The 14,994-nt window shown below is 50.9% G+C and overlaps 1 protein-coding gene across 4 annotated transcripts in view; it reads left to right on the top strand.

Annotated features, from left to right (window-relative positions):
• PBRM1 (polybromo 1) overlaps positions 1–14,507 on the top strand; it is a 32,949-nt gene extending 18,442 nt beyond the window's left edge. For 2 of the 4 annotated variants that reach the window (XM_078876553.1, XM_078876552.1), the window contains exons 22-30: positions 251–411; positions 1,007–1,190; positions 2,343–2,577; positions 2,971–3,166; positions 4,108–4,275; positions 6,763–6,894; positions 7,988–8,058; positions 8,959–9,154; positions 10,374–14,507. In XM_078876553.1, the coding sequence (XP_078732679.1) occupies positions 251–411; positions 1,007–1,190; positions 2,343–2,577; positions 2,971–3,166; positions 4,108–4,275; positions 6,763–6,894; positions 7,988–8,058; positions 8,959–9,154; positions 10,374–10,546 (1,516 nt within the window). In that variant the 3' untranslated portion in view covers positions 10,547–14,507. The remainder of the gene's footprint in view (positions 1–250; positions 412–1,006; positions 1,191–2,342; positions 2,578–2,970; positions 3,167–4,107; positions 4,276–6,762; positions 6,895–7,987; positions 8,059–8,958; positions 9,155–10,373) is intronic. The other 2 variants (XM_078876554.1, XM_078876555.1) reach the window with 2 other exon arrangements.
• Positions 14,508–14,994: the final 487 nt, after the last annotated feature.

Genomic DNA, 14,994 nt, shown 5'->3' with positions numbered 1-14,994 from the left:
AAGGCATGATGGCTTATGATCAAGAGGAATGACAGTGTTGTAGCCAAGGAACGCAACGCGTCCGCAACGAACGTTGGGGAGATGGAGCGATGAAATCTGCTCGGATGTAGAAGCCAAGTGGATTCTTACCCTGGAAAATTGTCAGGGAATGACGGTGGCTTGGGCAGGTCTTCGTCCAGCAGTGGATGGATCCAGGCTGATGGCGGTGAGTGTTCGCGATGAGCACAGAGGGCCGTTGTGTCTGCTGCAGGGTGGAGAAACTGTGGAGAGACAAAGATGGGCGGGTGTGGTTCTTCGGGCCGTTCTTCATCCCTCCCGAGGACACGGAGCACGAACCGACCAAGATGTTCTACAAGAAGGAGGTGTTCCTGAGCACCGTGGAGGAGACCTGCACCATGGACACCGTCATCGGTGCGGCGTGTGTGCGTGTTTGTGTGTTTGTAGGTGTGCGTGTGTAGGTGCGTGCGTGTCATCGTGCATGTCGGTGTGCGCGTGCGTAAACGTGTGTGTGTGCGTGTAGGTGTGTGTGTAGGTGTGTGTGTGTGTAGGTGTGTAGGTGTGTGTGCGTGTAGATGTGTGTGCGTGTAGGTGTGTGTGTGTGTGTAGGTGTGTGTGCGTGCGCGGGAGTGGTGATGTGGAGGTTAGCACGCGGTGCTACGAACCCGGCGACCCGAGTTCGATTGCTGCTCACAGCCACCAATTACTGTGGCGGTTATCTGAACTGGTCCTGGGCCTCCCCTAGGTTGACTCAACCTCAAATGAGTATCTGGTATAATGCGTCAACATCGCTACCCGGGAGACAAAGCCGGCCGGACCTGCTGCTTGCCAAGCACCCAATTGTGTGCCGTGCCGGCCTTCAAAGGTGCTACTCGTTGATCGCACTTGCCCCTGCAGTCTGCTGAGGCTGTAGGGGGGGGATCTTTGTTTGCGCCCCCATGCCCCCCTCGGGCTCCCGCCACGGCTCAGCGTGTGCGTTGTCGTCGTTGTTTTTGTTGCACCGTCGCAGGCAAGTGCTGCGTCCTCGCCTTCAAGGACTACCTGGTGTGCCGCGCCACCGAGGTGGCGGAGCGCGACGTGTACGTGTGCGAGAGCCGCTACAACGAGGCCGAGCGCCACATGAAGCGCTTCAAGGGCCTGCGGCGATTCTCGCTGTCGGCCAAGGTCCTCGACGACGAGATATACTACTTCCGGTGAGTGAGGGGAACTCCCCCCCCCCCCCCCCCCCCGCGATGGATTTGCAAACGCTGGGACTCATGACCATTCACCACCCTCCTGTCCTAACCCTTCCCCCCCCCGCTGCTCAGTGAGTCGTGGTTTTTTTTTCTCCCGATCCTCCGGTTTTTCCCTCCGCATTTATAAAAGTGCGTATAGAGTATTTGGCTGCTATGCATTTCCACGTGATAAGCCAGGTCTTTGAGCTATCATTTGTGACCAGGTCGCCTCTGAAAAAGAGCTAAATTGGTTCAGTGGGCCTTACCTGATATAATAAAAAGTCTAGTTAGAATAGTCGTTGAGTCAGTTATGATTATCTCATTTGTACCATGTCCATTGTGTTGTCTTTGTCGATTGTATCCCCTCTCTCGATTGTATTGTCTGCCCCAAATATAGGTTTCAAGGCAAGTGTATCTGTATTCAGACAAAGCAATTAAATGACTGAATCATTTTGAACTGAATTTCTAATCGTTGCTGTTCATTGGCCAAACAAAATCATCGTCACTATCATATTCCCTGTCTTGCCGGTGTCGGCTTTCTTTGTGACAACCGTAGGATCTGGAAGAAGGGACGAGGCGATGACTATGTGTTGTGAAATCAATGACTGTGATGACCTATGAACCATATATTTATAGAGAAGAAGCTCCGGTAGAAATTCCCTTGTTGCTTCGGTCCTCGATTCATAATGGGAGAGGGGTGGCCCAGATAAACCCAAACACATGGATAACGATTAGCACCTCCAATTAGCACGGTTGGCTACGTACGGTGCGAAAAAAGTTCAACACATACAACGAAAATAGTGGCAGAAAATAGGTATTGTTTCGATTTAAAGCTTTCGTGACTGCAGGGATTCATCTTCTTGGTTCTTTCGGTAACGTCACGTAGAATGGAAATAATAAAATAATAAAAATAAAATATGTTTTATTTTTATTATTTTTTTACTTCCATTCTACGTGAATTTACCGAAAGAACCAAGAAGATAGTTATTGTTGTTGACTGTATTTAGAAAAAGGGCACGTGGAGTGAAACGTCCGACACCGTCCCGAATGAACGCCGCGGTCCGCTTCGACGGGCGCCGCCTCAGAGAGAGTAACGACTGGCGGCCCTGCGTCTCTGTGTGCCCCGTGCAGCAAGCCCATCACGCCGGCTAAGGAGCCGTCGCCGCTGCTCGACCGCAAGATCGCCGAGTTGGAGGCGCGCTTCGCGGAGCAGGACGGCGGCGTCGGTGGTGCCGGTTGCGCCGGCGGAGAGGAGGACGATGAGGGCATGGAGGAGGAGGGCGACCTGGCGGATCACGCGGCGCTCTCGCAGCTCCACGCGCCGCTAGCGGGTGACCTCGACTCGTCCGCGTACCTCACCCCACAGGTGCAGACCAGGCACCCCCCCCCCACCACCACCACCACTGCAACTCGCTTTTTATTGTAGCATCTTTATCTTTACAAGAGTTATCATGGTCCTCTCGTTCCAGACAGGCAAGAATCATTAATACTCTAGGCCTTGATTGGATAGCTTTGGAACGTTGCGATCCCCCTCTGCGTGACGTCACAAGTAATGACAGAATCGGAATCTTTATGCTGGAGAAATCTGATGAGCGATGAAGCTCTCTTTCACAGATGTCCAGTAGTGGCGGGTCAGAAAGTTATGTCGTCACCGCCTCGGATGCCAAGGCAGATACTTTTTTTTGCGCAGTTTTTTTTTATCGCCGAATTTTCGGGGTAACCCCCCCCCTCCCCATCACCCCTCATCCCCGTGGCACAGACGACTCCGAAGGCGGTGCGGGGCAAGGCGAAGGACGGCAAGCGTAAGACGAACCCGAGCGGCTACATCCTGTTCAGCAGCGAGATGCGCGCCGTGGTGAAGGCCAAGAACCCCGAGTACACCTTCGGCGAGCTGAGCCGCATCGTCGGCACGGAGTGGCGCAACCTGGACGCCGTCAAGAAGGCCGAGTACGAGGGTGAGTGAGCAAGAGAAGAGCGCGGCGCTGTAGAGCAAAAAATAAACTACTTTATTTTACCGGGTAAGGCCTACTAAGCTTTATAGCTGCTTTTGAGAAGCGACCTGGCCACAAATGATGGCTCAACGAAGTAGCTTATCACGTGGGAATTTATAGCAGCAAAATACTCTAAACACGTGATGTTGATTCTAAATGTGGAAGACAAAACCGAAGGACCCGGAGAAAAATCTGTGCGACTTTCAGGGAGAGGAGACATGCAAACTCCGTCTATACAGGTGTCAGGGTTGGGATCAAACCCACGACCTCATGCATACCAGGCGAGGTAGTTAACGTTTCGTCACCATGGCGCCCCATGGGGTTGCGTCTGCAGGTGGCGCCGGCTGCGCTGGTGATTAGGGGAGGTGGCCGTTGGTGAGAGGAAGAGCGGCAGCAATGGAAACAATGAGGGCAGTGTTCTTGAAATCACCCCAACCTCGGCCCATCCAGCAGTATGAATGGGTACGCTGTGGTTAGTCGATCGGCAGGTCATGTGTGGCGGGGTAAAGTGGGGGTACCTCTTATAAGACATCTGGCCAGCGTGATTTTAATAAAAAATTATGCACACACTAATGCCTTTTATCAACCCAAGAAATCTTCAATGGGTCTTGAGACTTGATAGCTACATCACTGCCCCCACCTCCCACGTATGTTGCTATGCCTACTACAAGGTTGGTAACAAAAAGGTAAAGGTGCAGCTCTGCAACCACTTTCCCAAACCACAGCCACAAATGCCCTTCCGCCAAGAGCGGCACCACGTGTGCCCGTAGTTTTCGCGTGGCACTTGAGTTTGCGAGATGCGTCCATGCGACATGCGAAGCGCGTGTAACCGCGCCATTTGGCGTGGTGCGTGATCGCGCATGGCCTCCCCGCATGCACCCCCCCCCCGCGTGGCGCGTGTGCAGACCGCGCGGCTAAGCAGGCGGAGCTGCAGGAGAGGGAGCGCGCAGCCCAGCAGCAGCAGGCGTCGGCGTCGCCGCGCGCTGGCACGCCCTCGGGGGGCGCCATCATGGGAGTCGTGCCGCCCCCGACGCCTATGGGAGCGCTGCAGCAGCAGCTGCCCACCGCCGCTGGTATGAACGGATGGACGAATGGACGAATGGACGCACGGATGGACGGACAGACGGACGGACAGATGGATGAATGGACGCGCAGTCAGACGAATGGACGCGCAGTCAGATGAATGGACGATGGGGTGAATGAGTGAGTGAATAATTGTGTGAGTGAGTGAACAAGCAATTGAGCAAGAGAACAAATTAATGAAATTGAGAAGAAAACGAGCAGATGAAATATGGAATGGATGAATGAACAAGCAAATTAATTATAATCGAAAGTACGAGTTAGAAAATAAATGAACTAGTGAACAATAGTGCTTGGGATAGAACAAACGAGAGAGTGAGCGAACATAAGAGTGATTGAGAAAGTAAACAAATTAAATTGCGAACAAATTAACTTGCGAACTACCACGCGAAAGTGCGAGCATTTAAACGATGAGTGAGTAAGCAAAAACATGGACAACAACAGATGGGATCGACACAAACCAACCCAATCGAGCAGCAAATGAGTGAGGCTGCGCCACTTGCTGGGTAAATAGTGTCACTGGAAGAGAACTTTCCCCTCCACGTGACATTTGCTCCAGAGGTCGCAAACGGGTTTTGATTCCTTACCCGTACCCGGCCGCACCAGGGTCGCAAACGGGTACCCGTACCCGGGTGTACCCATACCCTACACCCGTACCCGGCCGGGTACGGGTATCGGGTAACTGATTGCGACCTCTGGGATGAAGCCATGTTGCAGGCGCGGGTGGATTGATTCTAGGAACTTGAATTGTGAGAAGAGACAAGACGTTGGGAAATGAGTGACAAACGGTTACTCACCAGTGACTCACGGTCTACCCACCAGTGACTCACGGTCTACCCGTACCCGTACCCGGCCACACCAGGGTCGCAAACGGCTACCCGTACCCGGCGGAGTACGGGTAGCCGGGTATCGGGTAGGGTACGGGTATCGGGTACCCGGTTGCGACCTCTGATTTTCTCCTCCTTGCTATAAGTGACCAGGACCAGCCCCCCTGCTCGCCCGCCACCCCCCCCATCTCCCCCACCACCACTACCACCACTACCACCACCACCCCATTGCTGTGCACGAACTTCCCCCGACTCTTGGCGGTTGCATGAAACATCGGCTGTGGCACAGTGGTGCCGCACGGTCGCCACTCCTTCGCGACGTAACCGCATCCCATCGTGTGTGGTGTGGACCGTGAGGCTTTTGCATGACGAGTTAATGGTCCGCTGCTGAGCCACCTGCAACAAACGGCAGTGCCCTGTGCTGCCACGCATGTGTGTGTTTGTGTGTGTGTGTATAACACGTGTGGCTGTGTACATTGTATACGTACGGGTTAACGCACGTGGGGAGCGATCGGAAGGTCCAAAACACTGAGCCAGTGCCGTTGAGAACCTGGGTTTGAATTCGAGTTTTGGCTGCCCAATCATGATTCGAACCGGGTTCTCGTGCGTAGGGAGTTGATGGACTCAGTCACCTCCGATGATGACTTGGCAAATCGTTAAATTCGCTTTTCAAATAATAATTGCTTTATCACAGCTTTTATGATACTCTCTTTGGTTCTTTCGGTAAAATGACGCTGGCACACAGTGGCCTGCTCTTGCGATTTACATCACTGGATCTTTAACATCCACCTTGAAGCAAGTGGCTCGTGGTTTTTATTCACGTGATTAATCTACCCGCAGCAACAATCAGGGCGACCGCTAGATTCAAACCGTGAACCTCTGCAACGAGTGGCGAACTCGCTGACCACTGGGCTATGCTACCGCCCCATTATAATTTGTAAACTAATCGCTTCAGTGCCCATGGCCTTTTGGTGGCTGTATTGAATATCGTAGCATTAATTGCGAGTGCATACACACATGCTATAAATACTCTCAGTGTTCAATTTTAGTCGTGCCTATCGCCCCTCACGTGTCTGTACATATAGAGTACGAACATGCATACGTAAGTACGTAAAAACAGCCGTACATAAAACATTGTAAGCGTGAGCAGAGACCATTAATCATTGAAAGGAAGGAATTGTAAACTTGTAACATCGAGCATTTATGATGCTGCCCAAGTGTAGAGAATAACCCCCAGAACCTCTTTTGAGTTAACGGAGCAGACAAGTTGCACTCCGTATAGGACAATGGCCCTCCTAATTACATTTTGGGTACATTTTTGCTTGTACCATCAGAGTGGTTCTGTATGTTCCAGCCGTTTCGTCAGGCTGTGAACCAGAAGCCACAGCCCCAGCGGTACTAATTGGTTGTACACCACCGCTGTTGGGGCCTTGACAACATCGCTTGGGCAGCATCATCATTATCCACCCCAAACGCTCTCACTGTGCATGCGCAGGCCATCTCTCATCTGCCACTCCTCGCCCTTCCCCCATTTCCCTGTTCTCCCCCTTCTCTGTTCCTCCTTCCTCCCCATTTGCATCCCCACATCTCACACCCGACCAAACAACATCCGCCTCATCCCCCCCATCCCATCCACCCCATGTCGATGGGAAGGATTCATAGGGGGCTTCCCTCCCTCGCTGGTCAGCCTACAGGGCTCCATAGAGGGGCTGGGGGCCCCTCCCCTCATTGCTCCGCCAGCCCCCATGCTGCCGTTTTACCCCCAGCCCATCGCCATCACTTCAGGTAAGGCTGCTGCGTCCACGTCACGTTCTGTGTTTTTACCGGAGCGGAATGCTTCAATCCAGATGTACGTCTGTACGTTGAACTTATTTCGCACCGTACGTAGCCAACCGTGCTAATCGGAGGTGCGGGTTAAGGACAACAAACTAAACACAAAAAGCAGTTCTTAAGGAATGAGTTTTCAATTTATCTTGATTTAAAGCTTTCGTGACTTCAAGAAATCCATACTCTTTGGTTCTTTCTGTAAAGTCACATAGGTAGAATTTATATTTAAAAGTCCATAGTTCCAGTGGTTTCCTAATATCAGAAGGAAGAGCGTTCCAGACGGCAGCAGAAGCGCATCTAAAAGCGCGGATGCCGGGAGTTGCCTATCCGTGTTGTTCCCAGATTTGGAGTGCGAGGAGTTTGGTTTGTGTGCAGGAGCGAGATGGATAATATCAACACTGGACAAGGAAGGATGGGGATGGCATGGGGAGGCCTTCGTCCACCAGTGGATTGGTAGTGGCTAACGATGATGGTGCTCGTTAATGAATGAATCTCACAGGATTAGCTGTGCTCTATCTCGAGGCCATTGCTCATTTACACGCAAATCGTGTAAGATGTTGGAAATTTACTTTCACATCAAAACAAGTGTTTTGCCATTTGTCTTACTCAGTTGAATGGGTGGAGGGTGCCAAAGTGTGCTCAGTGCCTTGTGACAAAACGTGAAATTAGCAGGAGCTTCACAATTTCATTATGTCCACCGAGGAGATAGAGCGGTGAAAGGAGCTCCTGTACAGATGCCAGGTGGATTATTACATCGCAGGACCGGGAGAGACAGCGGTGGCTTGGAGAAGCCTTCATCCAGCAGTGGATTGACCGTGACTGGTGGTGATCATGGCTATGTTGAAATATATTTAGGCCACTTGACTTCATGGGGAAAGCGCACAATTCCTAGCAAGGCACCCACCAGTGCTTGTGGATTTGGCATGTACTTACGCAGTCGAGAGCAGCAGGCTTATTGGCTGCAGATTTGGCTTTGCGTGGTTAGCGGCGTGGTGTGTGTTTTGAAAAGGCCGGTGTCATCATTGTGGCTGTGGTTGTTTGCCGTGAGCAGGTGGACGTGTCATGGGGCAGCAAGTGGGGGCAGTGGGGGCAGGCCAGACACCAGGAGCTGGCTTCCAACAGGTATGCATATACATACACATGCACGCGAACATAACCACACTGGGTGGCTAGTGTGGTTATGGTTAGAGCTGGTGCCAAAGTCTGGTTTGCGAGTGTGGTCAGGGTTAGATGTAGCCCTATGGCCCGGGTGGCTAGTAGGATTAGGCATCAGCATTTCGTTAGTATCTGATTGCCTACCGTTCCCAACGGGTATGCCACCTTTTTAGAGTGTGACCCGCGTTGGCAATCTCCTTTCTCCCCTTGGGCCGAGAGGGGTCACCTGCCAACGTAGCAAAAGTGACGCCGCAGTCGCGAGAATGACGTGGCGGTTGTAGCCTTTTCAAGGTTTTTTCGCTCTTTGTTTTTGCGCGTCCACGACGGGAAACGGTCACTCGCGTAGCTTTTTCAACGTCGCCGCAAGGCGGAACAACTTTTAAATAAAGCGACCGATCAAGTTTGACGAGCGCGCATCCCTCCGCCGCCGCCGCGCACGCACGCGTCCGTTCGACGTATATTTAAATCCTTTATATTAAGTTCACTTGCTTGCTTGCTTGCGCGCTTACGACCGTGCAAATCTTTCGGTCGTTTTTTAACCCACTTCCCGTGATCCAATCGAGCTGACATTTTGCAAACAGACTCGTTGTGCGTGACAATTTATTTACGTGAAAAAATTTTTCCTAAATTTTAGACTTTTTAGGAAAAAATAAATTATATTTAATTACCAATTGCTTAATGGTGGCAGGTAATTATCTGACCCATAGGTGGCAGCCATCTCAAGCCAGAGGACGAGAGGACTCTAGCCGCCACACATATAAAGGATTTATAGTGAAAAACGTTGTTTTTACGGGTTAATTTTTAACTACTCCCTTCCCCCCGCAAATTTCTTTAATTAATAACGACCCCCCCAAACTGTGTGCACAGTCTCAGCAGCCGCCCCCCCCGTACCCGGCGCCCCAGGTGGCGGTGGCGGCTGTGTCGTCACTGCCGCCGGCGCCCATGTTCGTGGCGGCGCCGCCCCGGCCCCAGCGCCTGCTGCACTCGGAGGCGTACCTCCGCTACATCGAGAACCTCAACAACGAGTGCCCCACCGTCAGCAAGTGGGAGCAGACGGTCACCGGTATGTATGGGGGGGGCTTTCGGGGTTGGAGGTTTGTGGTTGAGGAGTGGGGCCTCAGTGGCCCAATGTTCTCATTCATTCTCGTGTCCTTTTACCATCTTAGATCAAGGATAAACAATCGTGGGCGCAGGCCCGCGCATGGTCCAACCCGGGTTGAAAGCGTAAATGCATCAGCTACTTCTGTCAGTCGATCGATCTCTCTGTCGATGTGACTGCTCTACATGATGACTCTCATAAATATGTTCCAATACGAGTGAAACTTTAGAGTAAAGTTGTGTGGCTATTAGGGACTCACCCTATATGAAAGCAGCCATATGGATGAAAGGATTTCCTATACTGGCGCTAAAAAGCCAGCGCTAAAAGGATAATCCTTCAACGAGAACCTCAATGAGTGCCCCCCCACCGTCAGCCGGTGGGAGTAGACGCTTGCCGGTATGTGGGGGGCTTTTGAGATTTTGGGGTGGCTGAGGGGCCTCATATAAACAGTCATTCTGACAGAACGAGTGCTTGACATTGATGAAGCTGGCAGGGCTTGAGGTTCATGGGAACACTGAACGTGGTAGTAGCAGGTAAAAGAGTGACGAAGCAGTGACTGAACAGCAGTGAGAGAGCAACTGGAGTGATTCTGCGTTTAGAAGCATCAGTCAACTACACCGATTTTCTCTGGATTTTATCAGTTGGTTAGGTGAACACACCACCGCGATGATGGCGATGTTTTGCCGGTCTCTCTGCCGTAGCAGCAGTGGCTTCATGTATGGACTTGTTTTTGTCCAATTTGGCTTTTTTTATTGTGTAATTTGCATTCATTTAATTTTCCAATTAAGTAGGTGGGTTTTTTTGTTGCAAATAGTTTTTTCAAGAAAATTTTTCATTCCTATTTTAAATGTAACTTTTTGTTATTGCATTGTATATTTACTTTGATTTAATTACAGTTGTAAGACATGCCTATTTTAATTTTTATAATTTAATTCTGCCAACGTTGGCATTCATAACCTTATTTCAATATTTTGGTTTCCCCACCCCCCCCTTCCTCCCACATTCCTCTTCCCCTGTCTTGCTTCTGAATAACTTCCACCCCTACGACCTCTACTTCCTGCCCTCCCTTGCTGGTGGGCGCGCCCCCTGACCTCTCCGTCCGCCCCTTGCCCTTTGCTTGCCGCTGACTCCCCGTGACTCTTGACCCCCGACCTTCATCCGGCACCCCTCGTTGCCGGTGCAGCGCGACGGGAGGATGTCCCCCTGAGCCGCGAGCAGGAAGCGCGCCTGCCCACGCACTGGCTGCAGGGCAAGGGGGCGCACAACAGCCTGGCGCACGCGCTCTGGCGCCTGCGCGACATCATGCTGCGCGACGCCCTCAACATCCGGCAGGCGCACTCGCTCGACTGCGACTAATGCACACTAACGCCGCCCCCCCCCCCCCTCCAAGTGAATCCCCTCCGATCGCCGTCCCACACTGCCACCACCGCTGTCACCGTCGCCGCCTCATCTGTCCCCTCCAACACTTTCTCTCTCCAGCGCCACCACCACCGTCCTCGTCACCACTGCCATTGTCGCTACCACTTCCGCCACCATCACACCTCTCTCTTTCCACCCACCGCCACCTCTACCTCTCACAATATCTATCCTCTCTGACCCTATCCCCCTCCGCTACTACTACCACCACCACCGTCCTTGCTGCCATCGCCATTGTCGCTGGTGCTTGCTGCCACCTCCCCTCTACCACTACCCAATCTCCCTCCACGACCACTTACCACCATTCCACTGCTGGCACCACCACCACGCCTCCCACCGCCATCCTCGTCGCCACCATCATTCTCGCTGCCACTACCGCTGCCACCACTGCACAGGATCTGGCGAGAGGGACCATCGGGTCGGCGGGTGCTCGGATCTGTTCCGGGGTCGATGTAGCTGGCGCTGCTGCCTGGACATCGCTGCCATCGTCATCATTCAGCCATCTCCATCATTCTGGTTGCTCATGGCGCTGAGTTTGGCAGCGATGTTGCCGTCTTTGACAACATGGTGGCAGCACGAGAACGATCACGTCGCAAGTCGCTTCTGCGCCCGGCGCAAATGCAGCAGGAATGGCAGGAGTAACGCTTGCAACGATTGTTGACACAGACGGCCGGACCTCAGCGCCACCTATGTCTGGCTGTGGCGCCAGCGGCCCCGGTGCCAGCTGTTGTTGGCGTCGTTGAGGATCAAGCATGCGGTGTTTCTTGGCTCCAGGTCCTGTCTGTATGGAGAGGTTGAACCACTTTGTATCGTTCATTGTGAGACTGAACAGGTTTAGGGTTCGTTGGAAAATCAATAGGGTCAGCGTTCGTGTGGAAAATGAGACATTGTATCAACAGGGGGTTTAGACCGTGAAAATGTTGACTTTGGAAGAACAAGGTTTCACTATAATTTAAAAAATATCTGACTGGCACAATATTCTGCCAGTTCTTTCTCACTGCCAAGAAGAAAGGACCGCTTCCCCAAACGTGAGCTTGTTTTGTATACTTTTTTTATTTAAACTATTTGGCATGGTTGTTAATGAAAAGAAGGGCGAGGTAATATTGCCCCTGGTGAACGCTCTTCTGCCAACACGGTCCCTTAATGTCTATTTTATCTAGGGCTGCCGCGATATGGCAATGCTACGACATAGTGCATGATACAAGGTCCATGGTAATCCTACCATCCCCATTGAGAACATCAAGGTGATTGTGGCAGACAAAATTTGAAGAAACGTTTCAGAGTAAATAGCAATTACAAATCTAGGTAGTTCTTCACGAGACTGTTTCCGAGCGGCTGATGGCGTGTTGCTTTGATTTTGGGTCGTGGTTGAGCATGCGCCCCCCCCCCCCCCCCCGCTTGTTTGCAGAGTTTCACGGTTCGAACGCAGCAGCCCGCCCTGGTTATTGCAGCGGGTGCATGAACCGTAATAACACCCTGCGCGCGCTGTCTGCTTCACAGTGGACATTGAAGATCTCGTGATGTCGTTGGCAACAGGGGGCCGTTGTGTACTCGCATCGTGGGTCCAAATTTGCAAAAATTACTGCACGTTACTCAATTGAAATACTATATTCAGTTTAGCAATCATTGCCCCCTACTGCAAAAACTTGGCAAATGACCATAATACGTAACATTTTAAAAGCGTGTGTGCATTGTAAGCGTTTTAGGTTGTACACAATTATGGCTGGCTTGCGGTGATGGAAATACTATTTTTATTTGTTCTGAAAGTGACAAAATCACAAAAAACGATACATTAATAATACAGTTACAAAGTCTTTTAAAACCCGATATCGTAATATTTGATATCGTATGGTGAAAATTTATGTCGTGCGAAAACCTACGGTTGTATTTTTTTTTACTCGACGAGCCGTTCAAGGCTGAGTTTTAAGAGTCCACCGCAGAGTTCAACCGCAATGTGATGGAGTGAATATGAATCTCACCGGGGTCTTGCCAGTTCCCTTGCGTCATCTAAAACTAAACTTTTTATTTACCAGGTAAGCCCCACTGAGCTATGTAACTCTTTTTCAGAAGCGACCTGGCTATCACGAATGATAGCTCAACGACGTGGCTTGTGTGTAAATTAATCGCAGCCAAATATTCTAAATACATGTTTATAAATGTGGAAGGAGAAACTGGAGGACCCGTAGAAAAATCCACGCGACCACGGGGAAATAAGACGTGAAAACTCCAAATATACAGGCGTCAGGGTCGAGATCAAACGCACAATCTCCTGTATACCAGGCGAAGTTGTTAACATCTTGCCACCCCGGCGAGATGTTAACTAGGTCGAAAAAAGCCACCTATCTCCGTCTCCGATCGCATTTCCTATCCTCGGGCTAGAGGTGACGACACGGCAGCCGTAGTTCTTCATATTCGGACAGGTGTTCCTGCCAGGCCAGCACCGGGGGCATATTTGTAAGAAAAACAAACCAATGATAATGTGGAAAAACAGATAAAAATCGATCAACATTTACTACGGTCAATTCAAACATCAACAGCCGTGTATTTTTAGACATTCCTTGCCAAATGCACGCGCTGCGTGTTGGGTTGTGTGTGGTGTTGGGTGTGTAGTGTTGCATGGCATCATTGAGTAAGACACAGAGACTGGCATGGTGTGGTCGGGGGTAGCAGTCGCCATGCCCGGTCATCTTTGTTTCCCCAAAGATGATGTTTACACACTGCACCATGGACCCATTTAAGGCAGAGCCAGTCCGAGACTGGATAGCACTTGCCACGGATTGTGTGCATTGGCCATATACAAAGTGGCACTGGGGAGACAACAGGTGGGCGGGCATGGATCTGTATTATGGGCATGATGGATCTGTTGGCCACGTCGGGTTTACCAGCTGTCTGCGTTTAACAGTCCCGAAAATTGGCATCCTTCGGGTGACAGATTGATTTGTACCCAGATCTGTTGGTATTGTGTTGAACTTTATAACAGTGAACTGCACGGTTTTAGTACACGCTGGCTGACTGATAAATATGTCCAGGTTGTGTCTGCAAGTTGGGAGGGGGGGGGGGGTGGCAACCCTATGGCCACACCACCGACTCGTGCTCCGTGTCAATCGTAATAGGTGCTCGCTAACATCACTCGCCCCGACAGTGACTGTTCGGGAGATTAATCTTCGTATTTGTGCGCGGTCCAGGTGTGCCTGCGTCAGGCGTATACAGGCGCAGGCAGTTGCGTGGGTCACATGTGGTCATCATGCCTTCTGGGTGTGCGTGGTAATTTGAATGCTCCTACCCGTTCTCGCGGTAAATGTTCCACTGCCGTACCGTGCCGGGGAGTTGTCGTTGTGTTCATATTTGAAGGGACCGTACTCCGCCTGTGTGAGTGCGTGTGGTGCATAACAAACAGAGTGGCGGGACATTGGGTTAGCGCACTCCGCTCCGAACCGGGCCACATGAGTTCAATTCCCGCTCGCCACCAAACTACATTGGCGAATATTTGAACCGACCCTCGGCCTCCCCTAGGTCGACTCAGCCTCAAAGTAGCGGGGGAGACAAAGACGACCGGGCGTGGTTGTTGATCAACTCCCCCCTGCGCTGTACCACCCTTAATAGAATGCTCGCTAACAGCTCTTTCCCCAGCAGTATTTGGCGGCTATACGGGGGATATTTATCTTTGTGTGGTCCATACACGTGTACCTGCTGAATCGTATCCTCGTATGTGTGACCTCGTGTTTGGACCAATACCTGCGGTTGTGTTTAAGGTAACGTGTGCGTGTGTTTATTGTTATTGCGTGTGTGTCAGCGTGTATTAACCATGAGCGTTTTTTTGTTTGCATTTTATGGGAAATTTGTATACAAAAATAATACCACGAAGGACAATGGTAATGGAAACAACACAAAAAAATAAATATGTTCATTGTTCATCATCTTGTGGTCGTTGTTGTGTTCCTCGTGTTTGAAAACTACAAGAAACGATGTCAGAAACTTGACAAATACGCCCGTAAAGTTGGGCTCTGGATAAAAGAAAGGTCGTGTCCAATGTGGTGTCAATCGACCAATCGTAATTTGCTATATTACGAACAAATCATTAAATTTTGTGTAACTAAATCATAAACTGCGTTGTGGAGAATATAAATACCATCAGCACACACAATGTCTCTATATCCGGATTTTCACAACACAAGTCCGCTTATACAAGCCACATTCGCCTTTCTGGGAGTGCATCATTTCAGCAGCACTGGTTCAAGTCGAGCAAACTCTGCACTGGTTTCGATCATTCTGATGATACTGAATTCACGCCTGTCCAGCCCTTGTCCAGTGTCTTCTTATCACAGACTAATTCAGATCTTGGTCAGCATCCTGTGATCTTATAAATCTCAACGTTCATCCTACAAAGT

This window comes from Lampetra fluviatilis, chromosome 44 (genome assembly GCF_964198595.1).
Source record: "Lampetra fluviatilis chromosome 44, kcLamFluv1.1, whole genome shotgun sequence".
In the NCBI taxonomy this organism is placed as follows: domain Eukaryota; kingdom Metazoa; phylum Chordata; class Hyperoartia; order Petromyzontiformes; family Petromyzontidae; genus Lampetra; species Lampetra fluviatilis.
Note: the sequence above shows the minus strand (reverse complement) of the source record. Positions and strands in the feature narration are given on the sequence as shown.